Below are 19,806 nucleotides of genomic sequence, written 5' to 3' on the forward strand. Positions count from 1 at the left end.
ATAGTGAAATGGCTGGTGATGGAGAAGGACTAAGATGGTGTCATTGGGACAATTTTTTTATTGGACGATGTACCATATAAGAATCGAGTACAACGACCATATTTTGTTACTTTTTAATTTATATATGTATTGATAGATGTAATTATATTCATGCATCAGTGTTTGTTGGCTTTGGAATTACTTTAACTTTAAGAAATATGGTTATCTGAATGCTTCAAACAAAAAATAGATAGATATGGTTATTCGTGAAGAACTGGATTCTGTTAAAAAGTAAGTCAGTGCGGCCGCTGCGCGGACTAGTTCAATAAAGTAAAATATATAACGTTATACGTGAGTTTCTGTACTGAGAAATTCCAAATAAAAATAGAATATATAACATTATATGGAAGTTGTTGGTGGTGGGAGTGGGCGATGGAAGATATATATATATATATATATAGAGAGAGAGAGAGAGAGCGAATGCGCTATGGCGGTTGTAACCAAAATCATATATAACCACAGACAATCTTATATGAATTAGTCCGCGCATCGGCCTAATAGACCTGAACATATAATGTTATTTATGTAGCGACAGAGTGTGTGAAATCTAGAATGTGGAAAGAGTTGTCAAAATTCCAAAAAAAAAAAAAAACTGCAAGGGTATTTTTATCTTGTATTAATTCTTTTTTGGCTTGACAATGGCCTAGTTTGGTTAACACAAAAAATGAAGAAGAATAACAATACACGTTTTTTCCTTAACCAAACAAGGCTCTTGTTTGAATGGACTTAGTGGGTTACAAACTTAGAAGGTGTATTTGATGAGTTACAAACATGCTATAGTGGATCTCCCACCAATTTTTTATATTATTAACCTCATTAGCTAGATTGAGGTCCACAATTAATTGAATGCCCTCAATAGAAATTAACCTGGGTTGGGTTAAGATCAACCGCACCCATATCCTCATGACAGAGAAAACCAATGTTATGAATCCCGTTATGTATCGGCCGGTATGTACCGGAATAGTGTGAAACCGGTAATCTAGTCTTCCAATTCCATCCCGGCACCAATACCGGTGGTTACCGAAGAGTACCGAATTTTTCGGCCAATCTCGGCCGAGATGATAGTACCGCTAATTTCGTCCGGTATGTTTCACCACTTGAGTTGAGAATCTTGAGATCTCTGCACTTCCAAAACCCAGCCTCAATGTCACTTGTATGCACTGGTGTAGCCCCAGATCTTCCACATCTGCGTCTCCACCGAACATCAAATCGTTTGCGGTGAACGTCGTCTCGTCTCCGGCGACCTCGTTTCTTCCCCTGCGGCCTCGTTTACCTCATCGATGAAAAACAGAAAAGGGAACATGTGTTATATGAGGATATCGATTGTTTGTTGTAAATGAAGGATTGGAATGTTAGATATAGATACAGAGGGATGTAGAGAGAGAGGCGTGAGGCCGTGAGGGGGAGAGAGAGAGAGCGTTCTAGAGAGAGGGAAGGAAGTGGGTTTTTGTTGATCTAGGGATGAGAACGAGAAGTGACTAGTGAATTTGGTGATTTGGGGGGCTTGATCCCATGTAGCCATGCCCATAGTAATAAATATGCACCCACATGAGATGCTAAATGGTACTCATATTATAAGTAATTGTATGTTTTTGGAGTTATAATTATATATAATCGTAGTTGCGATAAATCCGAAACGGTACCCGGTATTTAACCGATACCGGTATGTACCGTTCCAGGAGAAAAATCGGTACCCTAACCGGTACGGTATTCAGAACTTTGGAGAAAATAAGTACTCCTACATAAATTGCTTAGACGACATTATTACCATATATTTTGAAAGATGTCAATTTACTCCCAACGGATACCAAACATACCCAAGGGCCACTGAATGAGCCCTAGACCGAGACGTTTCATGTTGCTTTAGTTTTCTTATGGGTAAATTGAGTAGGAGGACATACTATAAGGGTTTTTGCCATGATAAGGATATAAATATTTTCCTCTAAAGTTTAAAGGACATTCTGTCCAAGATTTACAAATAACCCCTTCCAAAGTTGACCGGCGTTGACCGACATTGACCGGCGTTGACCGACTTTGACCGGCGTTGACTAACTTTGACCGGCGTTGACCGGCGTTGACCGGTGTTGAAAGTGCCTAAAACCCTAGGGTACTCTATGAAAGTGCCTAAAATCTTAGGGTACCTTATATATGAAAGTGCCTAAAACCCTAAGGTACCCTATGAAAGTGCCTAAACCGCTAAAACCCTATAATAGGAAAATAAACCCTAAAACCCTATAAAAGTGCCTAAAACCCTAGGGTACCATATGAAAGTGCCTAAAATTTTAGGATACCTTGTATATGAAAGTGCCTAAAACCCTAGGGTACCCTATGAAAGTGCCTAAACCGCTAAAACCCTATAATTGGAAAATGAACCCTAAAACCCTATAAAAATGCCTAAAACCTTAGGGTATCCTATGAAAGTGCCTAAAATCCTAAGGTACCCTATGAAAATGCAACAAGATCGAAAAACACGAAAAAATACATATTTTGTGTTAGCCAAACAAGGCCCTTGTCTCATTTAAGATCATTTAAATTAAAAAAGACATTTTTTGTGTTAGCCAAACAAGGCCCTTGTCTCATTAAAGGCAATTTGGTCTTTTCACGGACCTTAAACTCTAAAATATTTTCATTAATGGACTTTACACATCACTGAAACTTAAGCTGGACTAAATCTAGTTTGGGACCTCTTCTTTTGGACTTTAGATCAATTTGCTGTTTTCCTATTGGCTATTTAATATCTCCTTTTTGTATTTGACTTTTGAGGTTGAGTAAAACTTTATTACGGAGTCAAATTGCGTGCGTCCAAAGTGTATTGGATAGTCCGGATTTTAACTCTTTCAGCGAATAGTTTATTTAAAATCCGGAGTGTTCAATGTCAAAATGAATGACTAAGATCGTGTAACTCTATAAACGACTTATTCATGGCTCCTCCGTGAATAAGCTAGCCTCTTTGAAGTTACTTGTCTCAAATTACACTTAATGATTACACTTGTACGTAGATTTGTACAGTACACCAATTTTCGGTTCAGAAAATAATTTTAGCAAATTCTTTTTCTTAAAAGTACGTACCCTTAAAAATTGTCTTTTAGTACTTAAAATTGCACGCAATAACTTTACACACTGCAAGACAAAATTTGAATTATATTTATAAATTATAAGTGGGCTACGAAAGTAATCTCCCTTCTAGCGAGTTTTTCCAACGGTAAAGTGATTAGTTTTTCTTTTTTTTTTCTTTTTTTTGGTAAATTAAGGGTGTCTTCGGATATGAACTGGACTAATTTCTCCAGGCCATCCCATAGCCCTTTTCACACATTTGAGTGAGATGAGGTGACCCCAAGTACAAATCGCTATTGAGAGAAATTGACCCAGTGATCTGGGGATGGCAAGCCCCGCTAAGTTGGTTAACCACTGCGGTAACCCCTTTGGGTTGGTAAAGTACTGATTAGTTGTTTTCAATCTTCTCTCACTTCTGTGCCCCATATTAAAGTTCATCCCAAGATCTAGACTTTCAAACTCCACAAAAATCATATTACAAATCAATTTTCAATCTTATGATTGCAAACAAGGGAAATAAATCAATTTTCTGAACGTAATATGTAACTGCCTATGATGAACAAAGATATAATCTGGCATTTTTAACCCAATCTCAAGAAAAAGAAAATTTAAACTTAACTCCAGAACACAAAATAGAAAATAAAATAAAATGACAAGGTCACCGTCTTCTAGTTTCCCAAGGCATAATACACATCTGGTGATGAACTAAGATGCATCTTGAGACATTCTTAACCCAATTACAAGAAATGATAACAAAATGAACACCAAATGCCAAAAAAGAAAAATGGAGAGACAAAAAGTTACCCTTTACCATTATCCTCCAACCTCCTCCACAAATGCCTTGAGATTCTTATCCGAAGATCCACCATCCTTCACAGCTTCTCTAGCCAAATCCTTCCATTTCTTGGCATTTCTTCTCATTTCTTCCCCTCCCTCCTCAGCCCCCATGACCTTCTCTATACACCTCTTAACCTCATCACTCTCAACTATTCCTTCTTCATTTTTCCCGACTCTCACACCAATCTTCCACACATCGACTATCATTGTTGCATTCGTCCCTTGGTCGGACCAATGAGGAAACGCAACCACTGGAACCCCGGATGCCAAGCTCTCCAAAGTAGAATTCCACCCACAATGCGTGACGAAACATCCCAATGAAGGGTGTGAAAGAACATCTAGTTGAGAACACCAAGGCACTATATTCCCTTGTTGTTCTAGCTCTTCCATGCAACTTAGCCAATCTTCTTCTTTTTCTTCATCGATGTTTCCTGTTTCTCTTATAACCCACAAAAATGGCCGACGGGTTTCTAACAAACCGCGTGCTATCTCTTCCATTTGTGACTTTGGAAAATTCAATATGCTTCCAAACGATATGTAAATAACCGATGACTCAGGTTTTGAGTTTAGCCACCGGGTGTAATCCTTCTTTTTCTGAAATAGGTCACCTCCAAATGAAGTATCTAATGGATCGCTTCCATCCAAGAAAGCCGATGGGATTAACGGTCCGATTGCAGTCAAATTGTACTTTTCGATGACTTTCAAGGCCTCAGGCTCTATTGCATCGAAAGTGTTTACAAGGATTTTGGGGTTACTTTCCGAATCATCAAGTGTTTGAATCAACTCTTTGAATATACACAGTATCCCACTGGAACTATTAAAGTTTGAAGGAAACATAGCAAAGGGAAGATCACGACCATTGAGCAGGGGAAATCCCGGTAATTTAATGGACCATGAGGGGTCATTAGAGTTCTTCAACATGACATCCTCATAACCATTGGAGAAATAGTAGTAAATATCCAATACCGCGGCTGGTTGAATCCAAAGAAGCGCTGATGGGACGTGACAATCACGCGCCACCTTTGCAGCCCAAGGGAGTACGAGATTGTAGACCAAGCAAGTGACTGGATAACCTTCTTCTCTACTCGTCGCGATGATCTCTCTAAGCCTTTGAGAGCCGTTACTTCTAATTTCGGAAAAAAAGTGACTCATATCGTCCCCAAATTTAAACCCCTCGTCATAGCCATCGGAAAAGGCGTTAGCGAACTTGAAGCCGTCAAGGGTTCCGTTGTTTCTCGAAATCGAACGTTGAGCAGACACGCTAGTGACAAATGTCACATGCACCCCGACTCGAACAAGACGCTTGCCGAGTTGAAGGCATGGGTTAATATGGCCTTGCGCGGGGAAGGTCAAGAGGAGGAAGTGGTGGTGCACCATATCTGCGGCGGCCCGTGGAGCGGAGTGGGTGGGGGTGTGGTGGGGTGAGGTTTTGTACTCTTCTTTGCAAGAAATGATGATGAGCATTATCTGTGCTTGTGGAATTTGTAGGCTATAGTTGGTATTGGGAACCTGTCACATGTTTATTTTGAGAATGTGACGCTTGAGGTGAAGAATCGGCGAGAAATAATAGAGTTTTTTAATTTCCTCATTCTTGTCATTACATTCGAGTGGACCTTACGTTTGTGACAAGTTAGACGAATACAGCTTGAACATCTAAGTAGTTAGGACAATAATTCGATGACTCCAAATTAATTTGAGTTGTTGAAGCCACATCACTTGGACAATAATGCCCACTAAAAAACCACGCAAGCAGTATGATTCAATCATGGGGAGTACTTTGTTTTATTTAACAATTATGCAGCATACATATGGACAATGTTAGGTGACAATATATTTTTTTGATAACTTAGGTGTTCGAACCAGTTGATACACATTCCAACTAATTTTGGAGGAACAATCTCACAGTCTATTTGCGTGGATCCCGATTAAAGTGAGAGGAAAGTTCTGATTGGATTGTCCTTAAAAGAGTTGAATCATGATACCTGACCTGAGAGATTTTTGAGCCGGAGGCCATTTCAACCGAATCATGATACCTCCATGAGGGGGAAATCAAATGGAAGAACATAACCTTAGGAGTGAGAAAATCCCTAAGAAAGTATTAATTTTAGGTCCAATAAGGTTTTTGATTCTTTTTCCGCTAAAATAAAGGCAAGAATCATTTCTTGAAATGGATCCTCCCAGAACTGTGGTGTTAGAAATATGTGTTAGAAATATTTGTTAGAACTGTAAACTCAAATAGTAGGAGACAACACCGATCACAAGAATATATTATGATAATTAATTAAACAAAAAGAGGAGTGTAGGGAAAAAAAACTTATGAGTAGAGGCACGTGCAAAACACTGTCCTTGGAGGAAAGACGTCCCCTCTAGCACCAGGTTGTATGATACTCCTCTTCAAAGAGACGACAATCTTCTTGGAAGCTTTGCCTGAAGTCAGACCTATATATTTCAAAACTATTTCTTAGGCTTGTCTCTTTCACGTACAGAGTCGCGGAATAAATGGCTTAAAGTAATGGAATTGTTGTCCAAACAAGGATTGATGGAGTATTATTTAATGTGTTTTTTTTTTATCCGCATTATTTAATGTGTTTCTGTACGTGAAATTGATCATATCACTCAACGGCTGTTATACTTGTAAATTAATCAAGTTTTGATACCGATCTACCAATCTTCATATTCTTAACCAAAACAAAAATAAAAAAGAAATTAATGCAAAATAACAAATTGCAAACGTTAACAGTACTCCAAAATTACCCTCAACTAGTCTCCTCCAAACTCCTCCAGAAAAGCCTCGAGATTCTCATCCGAAGATCCACCTTCCTTCACAGCTTTTCTAGCCAAATCCTTCCATTTCATAGCATTTCTCCTCATTTCCTCTCCTATCTCCTCACCCCCCATGACAATCTCTACACACCTCTTAACCTCGCCACTCGTAACTATTCCTTCTTCATTTTTCGTGACTCTCACACCAATCCTCCAGATGTCCGCCATCATCTTCGCATTTGTCCCTTGGTCTGACCAATGAGGAAATGCCACCACCGGAACCCCGGATGCCAAGCTCTCCAGCGTAGAATTCCATCCACAATGTGTCACAAAACATCCCAAGGAAGGGTGCGATAGAACTTCTAATTGAGAACACCAAGGCACTATCTTCCCTTGCTGTTCTAGTTCTTCCATGCAACTTAGCCTGTCTTCTTCCTTTTCTTCTTCTCCGTTTTCTTTTGTTCTTATGACCCACAAAAATGGACGACCGGTTTCCAACAAACCGCGGGCTACCTCTTCCATTTGCTCCTTTTGAACATTCAACATGCTTCCAAATGATACGTAGACAACCGATGATTCGGGTTTTGAGTTCAGCCATTCAGTATAGTCCTTCGTTTTCTGAAAGAGGTCTCCTCTGAACGAATTATCTAAAGGATCTCTTCCGCCCAAGAAAGCCGACGGAATTAATGGCCCAATGGCAATCAGATTGTACTTTTCAATGACTTTCAAAGCCTCAGGCTCTAACGCATTGAAGGTGTTTACAAGGATTGTAGGGGTAGTTTCGGAATCATCGAGCGCTTCTATAAGCTCTTTGAATATCTGCAGTATGGTATTTGAGGCGCGGTCAGAGGTTGAAGAAACCATAAAAGTGGGAAGGTCACGGGCATGGAGTGGTGGCAATCCCGGTAATTCAACGGACCATGAGGGCTCATCGCTGCTTTCGGCGATGGCCTCCTCATAGCCATTGAAGTAGTAGTAGTAGATACCCAAAACTGCGGCTTGTTGAATCCAAAGAAGCGACGAGGGGACGCGACAGTCACGCGCCACCTTTGCCGCCCAAGGGAAGAGAAAATTGTAGACCAAGCACGTAACCGGACAACCTTCCTTGGCACTAGTCGCGATGATATCTCTAAGCCTTTCAGAGCTGTTACTTCTGGTTTCGGAAAATAAGTTACTCCCATCGTCTCCCGACTTTTGCCCCCCATCGCAACCATCGGAATAGGGAGCAAACTTCAGCCCGTCGGGGGTTTCGATACCGTTTGTGGAAATGCGACGTTGAGCGGACACGCTGGTGACGAAAGTCACCTGCACGCCGCACCGAACGAGGTGCTTGGCGAATTGAAGACATGGGTTGATGTGGCCTTGTGCCGGATAAGACACGAGGAGGAAGTGGTGGTGCACCATAGCTATACGGCGGCGCGTGGGGCGGATTCAGGTTGTTTTATCTACTTTTTGATGCAAGAGATGATAATGAGAATTGTGCTTGTAAATATTCGTAGGCGAGTGTATAGATATACAGTATTATTTGCAATCTGTAGCACATGCTATTTGTAGCAGCGCAAATCTCTAGGCTAGTATAATAGTATTACCTCGTTCTGCTAAATAAGCAAACTGATTTATTTTTTTGTTTTTATTTAAATTTTTTTGTATTTATTAATTTTTCGTCAATTTTTGGGGATTGTTGCATTGTCATGATAAAAGAAATGTAAAGAGTAAAAAATTATAATCGAAACTTAATTTTTTTGAATAAATGAATAAAAATAAAAATAAGCCAATAACTCAATTTTTTCGTCTCTATTAAAAAAAATTAGATTTCGATCATAATTTTTTACTTTTTAAATTTCTCTCGTCATAACGATACAATAATCTTCAAAAAAATTAACGAAAAATTAACAAATACAAAAAAATTTAAATAAAGACAAAAAAAATAAATCGGTCTATTTGACGGAACGGATACTAATGGCAAGAATTTTGTTAAAGGACGTGCGAGGTGACGAATTGGGAGAAAAACTAGACTTTTCTTCTTCTTTTTTTTCTCCTGATGTTTGTTGTGAATTATTTATTCAAGTGGAAATTACGTGAGGGACAAGTAGGAGGAAAACTAGTTGAAATTGTAATGTGTGCACGTAGATCTTACAAAATAATAAGAATTTCATTTGTCTTAAATGGTACTCTATGAACATGGAATAATTTAATTAGATTCTCTGGCCTTTGCCAAGGCATCCAAAGTCTGTCTCTTTCCATATTGGATTTATGTGCATATTTTAATCCATCCCTCCAAAGTATTCCCGTTAGGCGTTGTGTTCCTATGCACTGTCGCCATTGGTTTTTGGCTGTAGCGGATGACAGTACTATGGCAACTACTCGATCTTAAATAGAGGAAAACTACTACTACTATACATCTCATGTTTGAGTGTGTATGATATGTATCTTCAGTATTGAATTCATAATTTTTCATTAATATTTGCCCTTAAATTCATAAGATCGTCTTTCAAGTCGAATCCCATCGTAATCGATCTGCAAACTAACAATTGAACCGAATGAAGCTTTCCCAAACCCTCCAATAGAAACTTCAAAAAAAAAAAGAAGTTGTGGATCTCGTGATTAATTAACCCTCTGCTAAATTTTTTTGACTTTTGCTCTGATATATGACAGAGTTGTGAGTCAGACTTGAGGACTCAGGCTCCGTTCTAGAAATCTTCTTAAAAAATAAGTACTTATTTTGAAATTTCTCAAAGAAAAATAAAAAGGGTTGTTCCAGAAAACTCAAATAAACAGCTTATTTCATATTTTCAAACTCAAAAATAACATAAATAAAAATTAATTTTTCAATTTTTTTTGCACCGTATTAAAAATCTCAATGAGATCTATCAAATAAGATCCATATTGATAGGAAAATTATTTGCGTAAACACATGATTTTTGAGCTTAAAGTTGCCTTAACCAAAAAATAAGTACTTACTTTTTATTTTGTGGAACAAGCATTATTATTGAACAAAAAATAAAAACTTATTCAAGTTCTGGAACGGAGCCTCAGCAGCCATGGACGACGTACGGGCAGCCCTTGATGACTTTTCCCATCTGTGTATATGTCAATAATTAATGCTAGGCACACAATAGCAGACTACAACACTAACCACACATCAGTCTACATGACACTGCATTATTAATAACAGAAAGTCTACACACATATAATTTGTGCACAGATTATGCACAGATTTTATTGTGAAGTCCATCACGAGTCCCACACAAATCATTCGAGCCATTCATTAAATGTAAAACATTTTTTCAAGGGTTTCCGTAAAAAATAAGTTCAATCCGATACCTATAAGTGCTCGATTCAACCATATAACTTTTCATTATCCGAAAATCTGAATGAAAAGTTAGATGGTTGGATGAACCACCTATAGGTATCGGATTGAGCTTATTTTTTACAGAGACCCTTGAAAAATTATTTTACATTTAATGAACGGTTCGGATGATTTGTGTTGGATCCGTGGTGGGTCCCACTATAAAATCTGTGCACAATCTGTGCATAAATTGCTATGTGTGTAGCAGCTCTCATTAATAATGAGAGAACAAGGCTTGCGCGGGCTCATGGAGAGGATGGTTTCCGGAGTCTGTTTTTTAAATTTGCTCAAGTCTAGTTCCTTTGTACAAAGGCTTGTCTAGTTTGAGCCTTGGTTTTGTTGAGTTTTTTGTTGTATTTGTTTTTGGTGTTCTCAAGGCCACCTCTTTGAGTTTTTTGGGCTTATTAGTCCTTTTATAAAATCGACTGTTTCCAAAAAAGAAAAAAGAAAAAGAAGCTATTTTGCGACCACCAATCATGCAATGCCACGTAGGCCGGTGTGATTTGTGTTGTAACCTCTGCATTATTGGTGTATATTTATACATATATAGGCAATACCTAGGTTAGGGAGTACGGATCGAAACAACAGAGTATGGGATAGATCGACCGGAGTGAGGGGGAGAGAAAGAGAGAGGTGTTTAACTTTCATGATTGTGTATATCGTGGTTAATATAAATTGGAGTTTTTCTCTCGTATATGCGTGTGTGATTCCCGGAGCACAACGAAGTATGCGAGACAATAACATAGAAGAAGTTGCGCTCGAACAGCTATCGCAAATTAGCGGCCGGGACGGGCTCTACGATGACGTTTTCAGTTTATGTTTGTTCCTTGTCACAAAATTGTTCATGGCATCTATGTTCACACATATGTTGGACAAAAGAAATATCCAATCAAAAACAAACATGAATTGTCGCTTAGGCAGCTGGTAAATTATCTAGACACTACAACCTGGAATACACAAATACCCAATAACGGAGAAAAAAACTAATGCATGACCCTAATCTTTCTCTGCGGTGCAACGCCTGCCCACCGTTCACTTTCACCGCTCTCCTAATTTTACTGTCCGTCTCGACAATCAATGGTCAAGATTTTAAAAAATCTCTTCCAAGTCTGGAAGAGTATTTTAAAATCTGAATCGTCCAAAATACTTTCAAACGGCCGGTGAAATTGAGTGCTGTAGAAGGAGAGGTGAAAAGAAGTGGTAGGTGTAGACTTTTCGAATCTTTTTACTGGAGTAGTTTTATTTTGAGAGAATGCACGACTCTAACCTAATGAGGACTCGTTTCAGAAATTTTCTTAAAAAATAAACAATTTATTTCACATTTTTAAATTAAAAAATAATGTAAATAAAAAATATATTTTTAATTTCTTTTGCATTATATAAAAGATCTCGATGAAATTTTCAAACAAGATTTATATTTTATATTTTTAAATTTCAGTAAGTCCATAATTTTTTAGTTTAAATTATCTTCTTAAATTTTTTTTTTTTTTTTGAATTCTAAAACGGAGCCTGAGTAACTATTCAATGCCTGAAGGCACCGTGCCCCCGTCATCTATTTCACCATACATTATGGCAGGTTGAATGCATCTTTGTCTTTGACCCAGCTGTGTTATATTGCGTTCTGATTTCAAAAAAAAAAACTTTAAAAAAAAGAAGATTATTTTAAGGTTAAAAATTATATATTTACGTAAAAAATAATTCTTACGAATATAGATATTGTTTGATAGATTTTATTGAGATCTTTTAAACAGTGAAAAAAAATTTAAAAATTATTTTTTATTTCCGTTATATTTGAATTTGAATTTTTTTTTTTTTTTGTGAAAAAGAAAGTTTTAAAAGAAAGCAAAACGTAATCATCACGGAACCGGATCTCCTGTCCCAATTCCCCTGTCCCACTCCCCTGTCCCAGTCCTCTAAACGCGCCACGTGTCCACTTCCCCTGTCCAACTAACGGAGGTACTTGCCCAGTTACTTTAAATTCTTTCCTATTCCTTTTTAGGTTCCCCCACTTCTCCAGTCCAAAATACTATTCTTCTGTCCGACTCCTCTATTTTGCATGATGTTTTTCTTTGGTGTGCACTGCTCATACTATAAACATAGTATAAACACATTAAGATCAAAAAACATAGAATTTGAAAAATCAACGTGATAAGTTAGATTTTTTTTAATCGAAGTATATTCCATTAAAATGCGGAACGGCACTTGCAACGATTTCATCCGAAAATAGTGACAAGGAAAAACGACACCAACCCATCACAGAGAAATAACACCTGAAAAGCAACAATCTGTCCATTTTTTTTATCGAAGTATATTCCATTAATATGCCAAACGGCACTTACGGCAATTCCATCCGAAAATAGTGGTAAGGAAAAACAACACCAACCCATCACAGAGAAATTACACATGAAAAGCCAACAATTGTCGATTTTTTCTAATCGAAGTATATTCCATTAATATGCCAAACGGCACTTACAACGATTCCATCCGAAAATAGTAGCAAGAAAAAACAATACCAACCCATCACAGAGAAATTACACATGAAAAGCCAACAGTCTGTCCATCTAGCCGCCTCAGGATGGCATGAAATCTAAATAAGAGACTGCAAAAACAAAACTGATGGAAACAGACAAAAACGTAGAACAAAATCAAGGACTACTCCAATAAGTACGCCTACGTTAGATTGGTACAGCACAAAAGGACATATGAGGTTTGCTCACTTTTGGTAATTAGCATAATAAGATCATAACTACAACATTCACTTCTAATCTTGACATCCCTGCTGATCACAATTTTTTTTGACAGCCCTTACTTGAAGTAAATATCACCATCTTCAACTTCAACTTGATTACTTTTCTGGTTGACCTTCATACTAGCTATTGAACCAAATGTCATCATCCAGTGGTTGTGATAATGGAGCCTACAAATGGTGGGGAACTACAATTACAACTGATCGAGATTTAGAATTACAAAAACTTGAAGTATGTTAGTGCTACCCAAATACCTGCAGTAATTTAGTCATGCTGGTAGGCACGGCTTGAGATGATTGGGTTAACTGGAAAGGTTGGTTAAACATCCGGTGATTAGCCGGAACACCCATGCTAGTTGAGGAGTTGTAAGACTCGTATTGCTAAATTTTTCAAAGTATAGAATAAAATGAAGTTAGACTACCAAAAGTGCGTATTATAATTGAGTTTCACAAATTAGAATGATAACAAATTGCCCAATTCAAGAACGGTATACCTGTGACACTTGTGAAAATGAACTCAATGAAGTCCTCTCATAGGGGAAGTCTTCATGTGCACCAAAAGTGACACCATCCTGATGCAAGTTTTTAAGTGTTAGTACACATAGCAAATTAAAATAGTGGACACGATTACTAAACTTATACCTGGCTGAAACGCGACGGTGGATGTAATTCACTTTGTTGAATGGGATAATCCATGGAGTTCAAATTATTTACTGGATTTTTTTTAGACTTAATGGCCCTTTCAAGAGCATTTCTTGGCCTTTTGCTAGACCTTCCAATAGCTCTCTCTTTAACTTTCAACCCTTTAACTCTTTTCTCACATCCTTCACCAAGGGTAGCTTTATTCTCTAGAAATGCACTATTATTGGCATTAGAGGTCCCATCAAAACCTTCTCCAGTCAAACTTGTATCCACTTCTTCCGCAATTTTTTTAAGACAATCCATAGCAATATTATAAGCTTCCTCTGTTTCAGCAGCTCTTGTTGCTAATTGGGTACACAAGCGGCACAACTCTTTGTATCATCTTCCCATCATTGCCTTTGGATCTTCGATCAAGCTTGTCCGTGCACAAGTACCTGTACTCCCTGATTTTGCATTCTTTGTCCACCTTTTCAATATGTATTTCTCCGGAATTCTCATAACATTGTTATGGCAAAGAACTTTAAGCGCATGTGAACATAATAATCCTACAAACTCAAATTTCTTACAGCTACACAACACCATATCTGCTGATGAGTCGAATGTAACAAGATGGTGTTGATCATCCTTGCCATAAGGACTAACATCATATTTAGTTACTGTTCCACTCTCACCAAATTTTTTCAAGTTGCAATCATGAGCCTTGCTTAGCTCCCTCTGAAACAATACAAACACATCTGGGGTGTACATACTTGCTGCATGCTTCAACATTTCTACCGGAAAGGACAAAGATGGAGTACTTTGAGTTGCTCTAAAATCAGCTTTTAGTTCTTCATAGCGGCGATCATCAACTAACCTTTGAAAATGGTGGAAAAACTGCAACAAATCATGTTTGTAGCTGGCATATCTTTTAAGCACACTGTTCATGCTCTCACTGCGTTGGGTGGTAGTCATATCAGCGCAAAAAGTCTGTCTCCCATAAACCAATGCCCATTTCTCCTTTTGGTTAAACATTCGCTTCAACCAATCATTATCTTGGAGATTATACCTTTCAAGCATCACATTCCAAGCATTGATAAATTCATCCTCATCTTCATAATCGTATATGCACTCACTAAAATCTTTTGAAAAATCTTTGAATCTTGCAAATGCACCACTAAGTTTTGAAGCCGCATTTTGATAAATGTGCCAAATGCACAAGCGGTGAATTGTTTCTGGCCATTGAGCCGCTAATGCTTTTGCCATTGCTGCATCTTGATCCGTAAGTATAGTTTTCGGTGTCTTTCCACCCATAGCCTTGGCAAAAGTATCAAACAACCATATAAAAGAATCAGCAGACTCGGAATACAATAATGCAGCGCCAAAAACAACGGTTTGCTTATGATGGTTCACCCCAACGAACATTGCAAAAGGTCGGCCATCTTTGTTCTTCCTATACGTCGTATCAAAACTAACCACATCCCCAAAGTGAGCATAATCTGCCATCATCTTCGCATCAGCCCAAAAAATATTTGTTATCAAATCATCTTCATCTACTTGTATGGCATAAAAGAAATTAGGATCTTCTAGTTGCATTTTTTGCAAATACTCCAAAACACCACCGGTATCGCCTCTCTTCATTTGCACAGTTCGCTTGGAACGCAAGTAATTTTTATAATCTTGAGGAATAAATCCAAGATTCTCTCGCCCACCAGCTTGTCTAGCCATAAACTCAACTGTTGCCTTTGGACCTATCCCATAGTCATTTGCCATATCTAATTCAACTGCTTGGGCAACACTAAGCTTCCTATGAGACTTGTGTAAATGAGTCTTACTTGGAGTACAGACTGCGTGATTATGCACAGGATTAAATTCAGCAACATAATATTGTTTGGTTTGTCGACAATATTTGATTTTCTTCTGTGCCAAACAACCAAATCTCGTCTCAGGGCGGTGAGATTTTATAATACTATCTCGTTTATCTTTCCCCCGTTTGCCTTCGCAAGAGCAACAAAATATCCGAGTCACTAACATCCCGCTCTTATCTTTATACTCTTTACTTCTACGCACACTAAAACCAACTTTGTACGCATAAGCATTATAAAATTCATAAGCTGCCTCTTCTATCTTAAATTTCATGTCAAGTTTTGGAATTGCCTCATGGGGAATTTGGGAGTGAAGCAAATTTATATCACTTGTTGCATCTAATGAGTTAAGCAAAACATCTTGCTCACCTTCCTCTTTGATAGGAACATCCGTGTTAAAGAAGTCATCATCATCTTTAAACTCCAACTTACGACGAGATTCGCAATCATCTCTTGCATAATTATCTTCAATGCCCAAAACCTACAATCACGTAAGAACAAAATTCAAACACATGGTGGATGTTTGAAAGAAAGATGCTTGAAACTATCAAACATGTGGTGGATTTCTTTTCTTTTCTTTTCTTTTTTTTTTGGAAAAATGTCAGCTGGATTGGTAAGTTGCTTTTTAGTTCGATTTTCATTACTTTGAATCTTCTTAGTTCGATTCTTCCTCTGCTCCCTCACTCACAGAATCCAACACCTGAATTATGATAGCTACGAAATGTGCCGAGCCTATGTCCTTCCCAATCTGTCTTCTTGCTTCCTCATGCAAGTACCATGCCTGAGGCCCAAGGTATGCACAAATTTATGAACCCAACGAATCATTTGCAACATACGTGGGAAGGTTAATGGCCCTCTGCTTCGGTCAGTAACACAAGGCTAGGGAAATAATATGGTGGATTTCTTTGACTCAAACTAAAAGAAATCTGATAGAATTCTGAAAATATGACTTACCTCACATGAGATTGGGGAAGAAGAGCCACTGATTTCAATCTCCATGCTGTGTTTGCTCTGTTTTCTCCCTGCTCTCTGTTTCTCCCTCTTCTTTTTATTTCTTCGCTCAATACGGAAGTGTCATAGGTGGGTTAATAATAAACCCTAAAAGAAACAAAAAGAGACTTTTTGTCTCCCAATTTTTCGCGCCAGAAGTGTAAAAGGGTATAGGAAACAGAGTAGTTGGATTTTAACTGGGAAACTAACGTTGTTAGAGGGGAGAAAGGAATGGATACGTGGCACAAGCATACGACTGGGACAGGGAGTGGGACAGACAAATTTGGACAGGGGATCCGGTGCCAATCATCACAATGTAGTGCGGTGGAAAAGGCCCGGCGCGCGCATGACGACGTAGCCGAGTACTTTTCCCTAATTAAATCACCTAACCTCATCGCAATGTACTTTTGTTTCCTGGTTCTCTTCTATGCACAATGGGTATGAAAACGATGGCGAAGTGTGTCTTTGTCAACATGACGTTTGCGATGACGAATTGGAAGAAAACCTAGACCAATTGTTTTCTTCTACGAAAACGTTACAATACATGAAACCGTCCACGGTTCACATTAACAATGATGTGAATCTGAATCGTTCACCTGACTTTCATAGTGTTAAATTTCTTTTAGGGTTTCAACTTAAAATTAACTGGTAATAGATGAAGTAACTTTTAAATCTTATTAACCAAATTTGAATGATTTAGATGTGCAATATAGGATAAAGTCTAACACTACCCCTTATGTGCAGCCCGAATACACGTGGAGTTACAAATTGAGGAAACTAAGAGATTTGCATTGGCGCCGGACACTCGACCACATGAGGTGAGGCTACTTAAGACCTACATCTAATACCATGTTAGATTTCTTTTAGGATTCCAACCTAAAATCAATTGACAATAAGTGAAGTAGTCTCTAATTTTTATTAAACAAGCTTGGATGGCTTAGATGAATAATATGGGCTGAAGTCAGAAGAATTTTTTTTTATCTAACATGGTATTAGAGTTATAAGATCTAGGCCTTGTGTAATTTTTTCGCTATCGACGGGTGCCCTAAACTTCGTTGCCGTCTGCCAAGCACTCGTAGTAACATATAACTAGCTCGCTCATTCGGATTCACCTGAAATCTCTTCTATCATGGCTTCTCTCGCTCATGACTGTTCTTTGGCTCTCCTGGTTTCTCTTGGCTTGGCTTGGCGTGGTTGCTCATGGCTCTCCTGGCTTTGTTCGTCCAAACGAAGTTGTGATATAAGAAGTCATCGTATTACTCTGCGGCAAAGTCGGCTTATTCGTCTGCTAAGACGATCCTTTATTCGACTTTTTAGCTTCTCAAAATTACTTCACATATAACCTATTTCCTTGGGATAAAATTTTTTAGTTTCTCTTGGCTTTTTCAGACTCAAGTTATTAAAACCTACTTGAGTTTGACGGGGGATGTTAAGAAAATATTATGTTACCATATTTTCTAGGTTTCAATATCATATTTTATTTTTTGTAAAATGAGATTTTATTACCAAAAGAGACAAGAATACATAAAACAAGGGACATACCAAAAAAAAGTCCAGTTACCTACTGGAAATAAGATTGGAACACCAAACTAAAAACAAGAGCCTAAACTACAACTAGTTACAAAATTTGTTCTAAAATGTTCCAAACTCTACACAAAGCTTTATTAACAATGCTACTACCATAATTCCATCAAGAAGATGCCATATCCCGCACATCCTTGACTGTAATATCATAAAATGGCATCCGCAGTGTACTGTTTGTTGCCAAAACCAATGTCATTCATCATCTTCCAAATGTAGTACATTGTACCACCATTGCTAACTTGTAGAGGGTAGATAAAAGACATTTCTTCTTGAGGTGCTGAATAACCCAACCTATTACTTGCCCCCATTTTGTTGGGCTTCTAGAAATACTAAACATATGAAGAACTTTACCCCAAATGCATGCTGAGAAATAACAATAAAAAAAAAGTTGCATATGGGACTCGTGCACATTATAACATAGGACACATAGGGAATCCATCATCATTCCCCAAGAGAGAAATCTATCCTTTGTCGAAAGTCGCCCCCAACACACAAGCAACATAATAAAACCCCATCTAGGAATACCTTGCTTGAACCAAACGATCGGAGCCCACGGAACTTTAGGGAGAGGAATTCTAAGAGCCTCCCAAGCTGTTTTACCAGAGAACGTACCATTTGAGGTAGGAATTCTAAGAGCCTCCCTAGCAGTTTTAACAGAGAACGTACCATTTGGTTGCTCATTGCTCTCTTGGCTTTGTTTGTCCAAACGAAGTTGTGATATAAGAAGTCATCGTATTAGTCTGCGGCAAAGTCGGCTTATTCGTTTGCTAAGACGATCCCTTATTTGACTTTTTAGCTTCTCAAAATTACTTTGCATATAAAACTATTTCCTTGGGATAAAATTTTTTAGTTTCTCTTGGCTTTTTCAGACTCAAGTTATTAAAACCTACTTGAGTTTGAGGGGAGATGTTAAAAAAATATTATGTTACCATATTTTCTTGGTTTCAATATCATATTTTATTTTTTGTAAAAAGAGATTTTATTACCAAAAGAGACAAGAATACAAGAAACAAGGGACATACCCAAAAAAAGTCCAGTTACCTACTGGAAATAAGATTGGAACACCAAACTAAAAACAAGAGCCTAAACTACAACTAGTTACAAAATATGTTCTAAAATGTTCCAAACTCTACACAAAGCTTTATTAACAATGCTACGACCATAATTCCATCAAGAAGATGCCATATCCCTGTAACGCCCCGACTTTTCGGAAGCAAAACAAAATAAAATTTTAAGAAAATTTGCTAAATAATATAATTTTCCAAAATAAAGTTTAGCTAATACAGTCACAAGATAAATTTGTTGATTCAGAATACATTAATTTCAGAGCTGACTCTAGGCTTGATACAAATTCGAAACATACTCGATCTTCGTTCCTGATATTCTTTCCGTGTTGAACTGCAACATCTTTGAATCATCTCCAGTGAATCCTGCGCCCTCTAGCAAATTGATCGCCGAAGCAAACAATTTGCCAGGATACAGGCGTATCCGTGAGTGATAAATCACCCAGTAGAATAATCCAACCCAACCACCCCTCTTACTTTACAGTTAGCAGGTAACAAGATAATATTGAATCGAAAAGCCAAACAAATATTCTCCACATAAGCCAATTTATTACTATCCATTAACTTATCGTGTTATCTAAGATCGCCTCCGCGGGATCTTTCCTCCCCAACCGCTAGCTATGCCCTGTCCCATGAGCTCACTTTCTTTTGTTGTCGCGGATTGCACTTCAGTTATGTACCTAGCGTGTATCCCTCTCATTACAACAAAAGAAAGCTTATCATTCCCGAATAATAACTAGGGTTCGCTTGTCTTATATACCACTTCACAATCATCACTGGGCTTACTTTGCCAGTATCAATACATCATACATCATTGGGCTTACTTTGCCAATCATCATTCATCAATCACCACTGGGCTTACTTTGCCAGTTTCAAACCATCACATCCAACTCATCA

General features: G+C 38.0%; 3 protein-coding genes across 5 annotated transcripts; all 3 read right to left on the reverse strand.

Annotated features, from left to right (window-relative positions):
* Positions 1–3,685: 3,685 nt before the first annotated feature.
* On the reverse strand, positions 3,686–5,471 carry LOC131315752 (crocetin glucosyltransferase, chloroplastic-like). Its single transcript, XM_058344948.1, has one exon. It carries the CDS (start codon positions 5,392–5,394, stop codon positions 3,907–3,909), a length of 1,488 nt encoding a protein of 495 aa, XP_058200931.1. The 5' UTR covers positions 5,395–5,471; the 3' UTR covers positions 3,686–3,906.
* Positions 5,472–6,568: 1,097 nt separating this feature from the next.
* On the reverse strand, positions 6,569–8,230 carry LOC131315749 (crocetin glucosyltransferase, chloroplastic-like). Its single transcript, XM_058344946.1, has one exon. It carries the CDS (start codon positions 8,095–8,097, stop codon positions 6,691–6,693), a length of 1,407 nt encoding a protein of 468 aa, XP_058200929.1. The 5' UTR covers positions 8,098–8,230; the 3' UTR covers positions 6,569–6,690.
* Positions 8,231–11,912: 3,682 nt separating this feature from the next.
* LOC131315748 (protein FAR1-RELATED SEQUENCE 5-like) lies at positions 11,913–16,539 on the reverse strand. Of its 3 annotated transcripts, XM_058344944.1 has the most exons (5): positions 16,226–16,539; positions 13,431–15,752; positions 13,283–13,360; positions 13,044–13,169; positions 11,913–12,959 (listed from the first exon to the last, which is right to left on the reverse strand). In XM_058344944.1, the coding sequence occupies exons 1-2, from the start codon at positions 16,268–16,270 to the stop codon at positions 13,809–13,811; spliced, it is 1,989 nt and encodes a 662-aa protein (XP_058200927.1). In that variant the 5' UTR covers positions 16,271–16,539; the 3' UTR covers positions 11,913–12,959; positions 13,044–13,169; positions 13,283–13,360; positions 13,431–13,808. The 3 variants fall into 3 exon arrangements, with proteins under 3 accessions (XP_058200927.1, XP_058200926.1, XP_058200928.1); XM_058344943.1 differs by having other exon boundaries at positions 13,283–15,752; XM_058344945.1 differs by lacking the exon at positions 16,226–16,539 and adding an exon at positions 15,916–15,977 and having other exon boundaries at positions 13,283–15,752.
* Positions 16,540–19,806: the final 3,267 nt, after the last annotated feature.

Source organism: Rhododendron vialii, chromosome 2a (assembly GCF_030253575.1).
Source record: "Rhododendron vialii isolate Sample 1 chromosome 2a, ASM3025357v1".
NCBI lineage: Eukaryota > Viridiplantae > Streptophyta > Magnoliopsida > Ericales > Ericaceae > Rhododendron > Rhododendron vialii.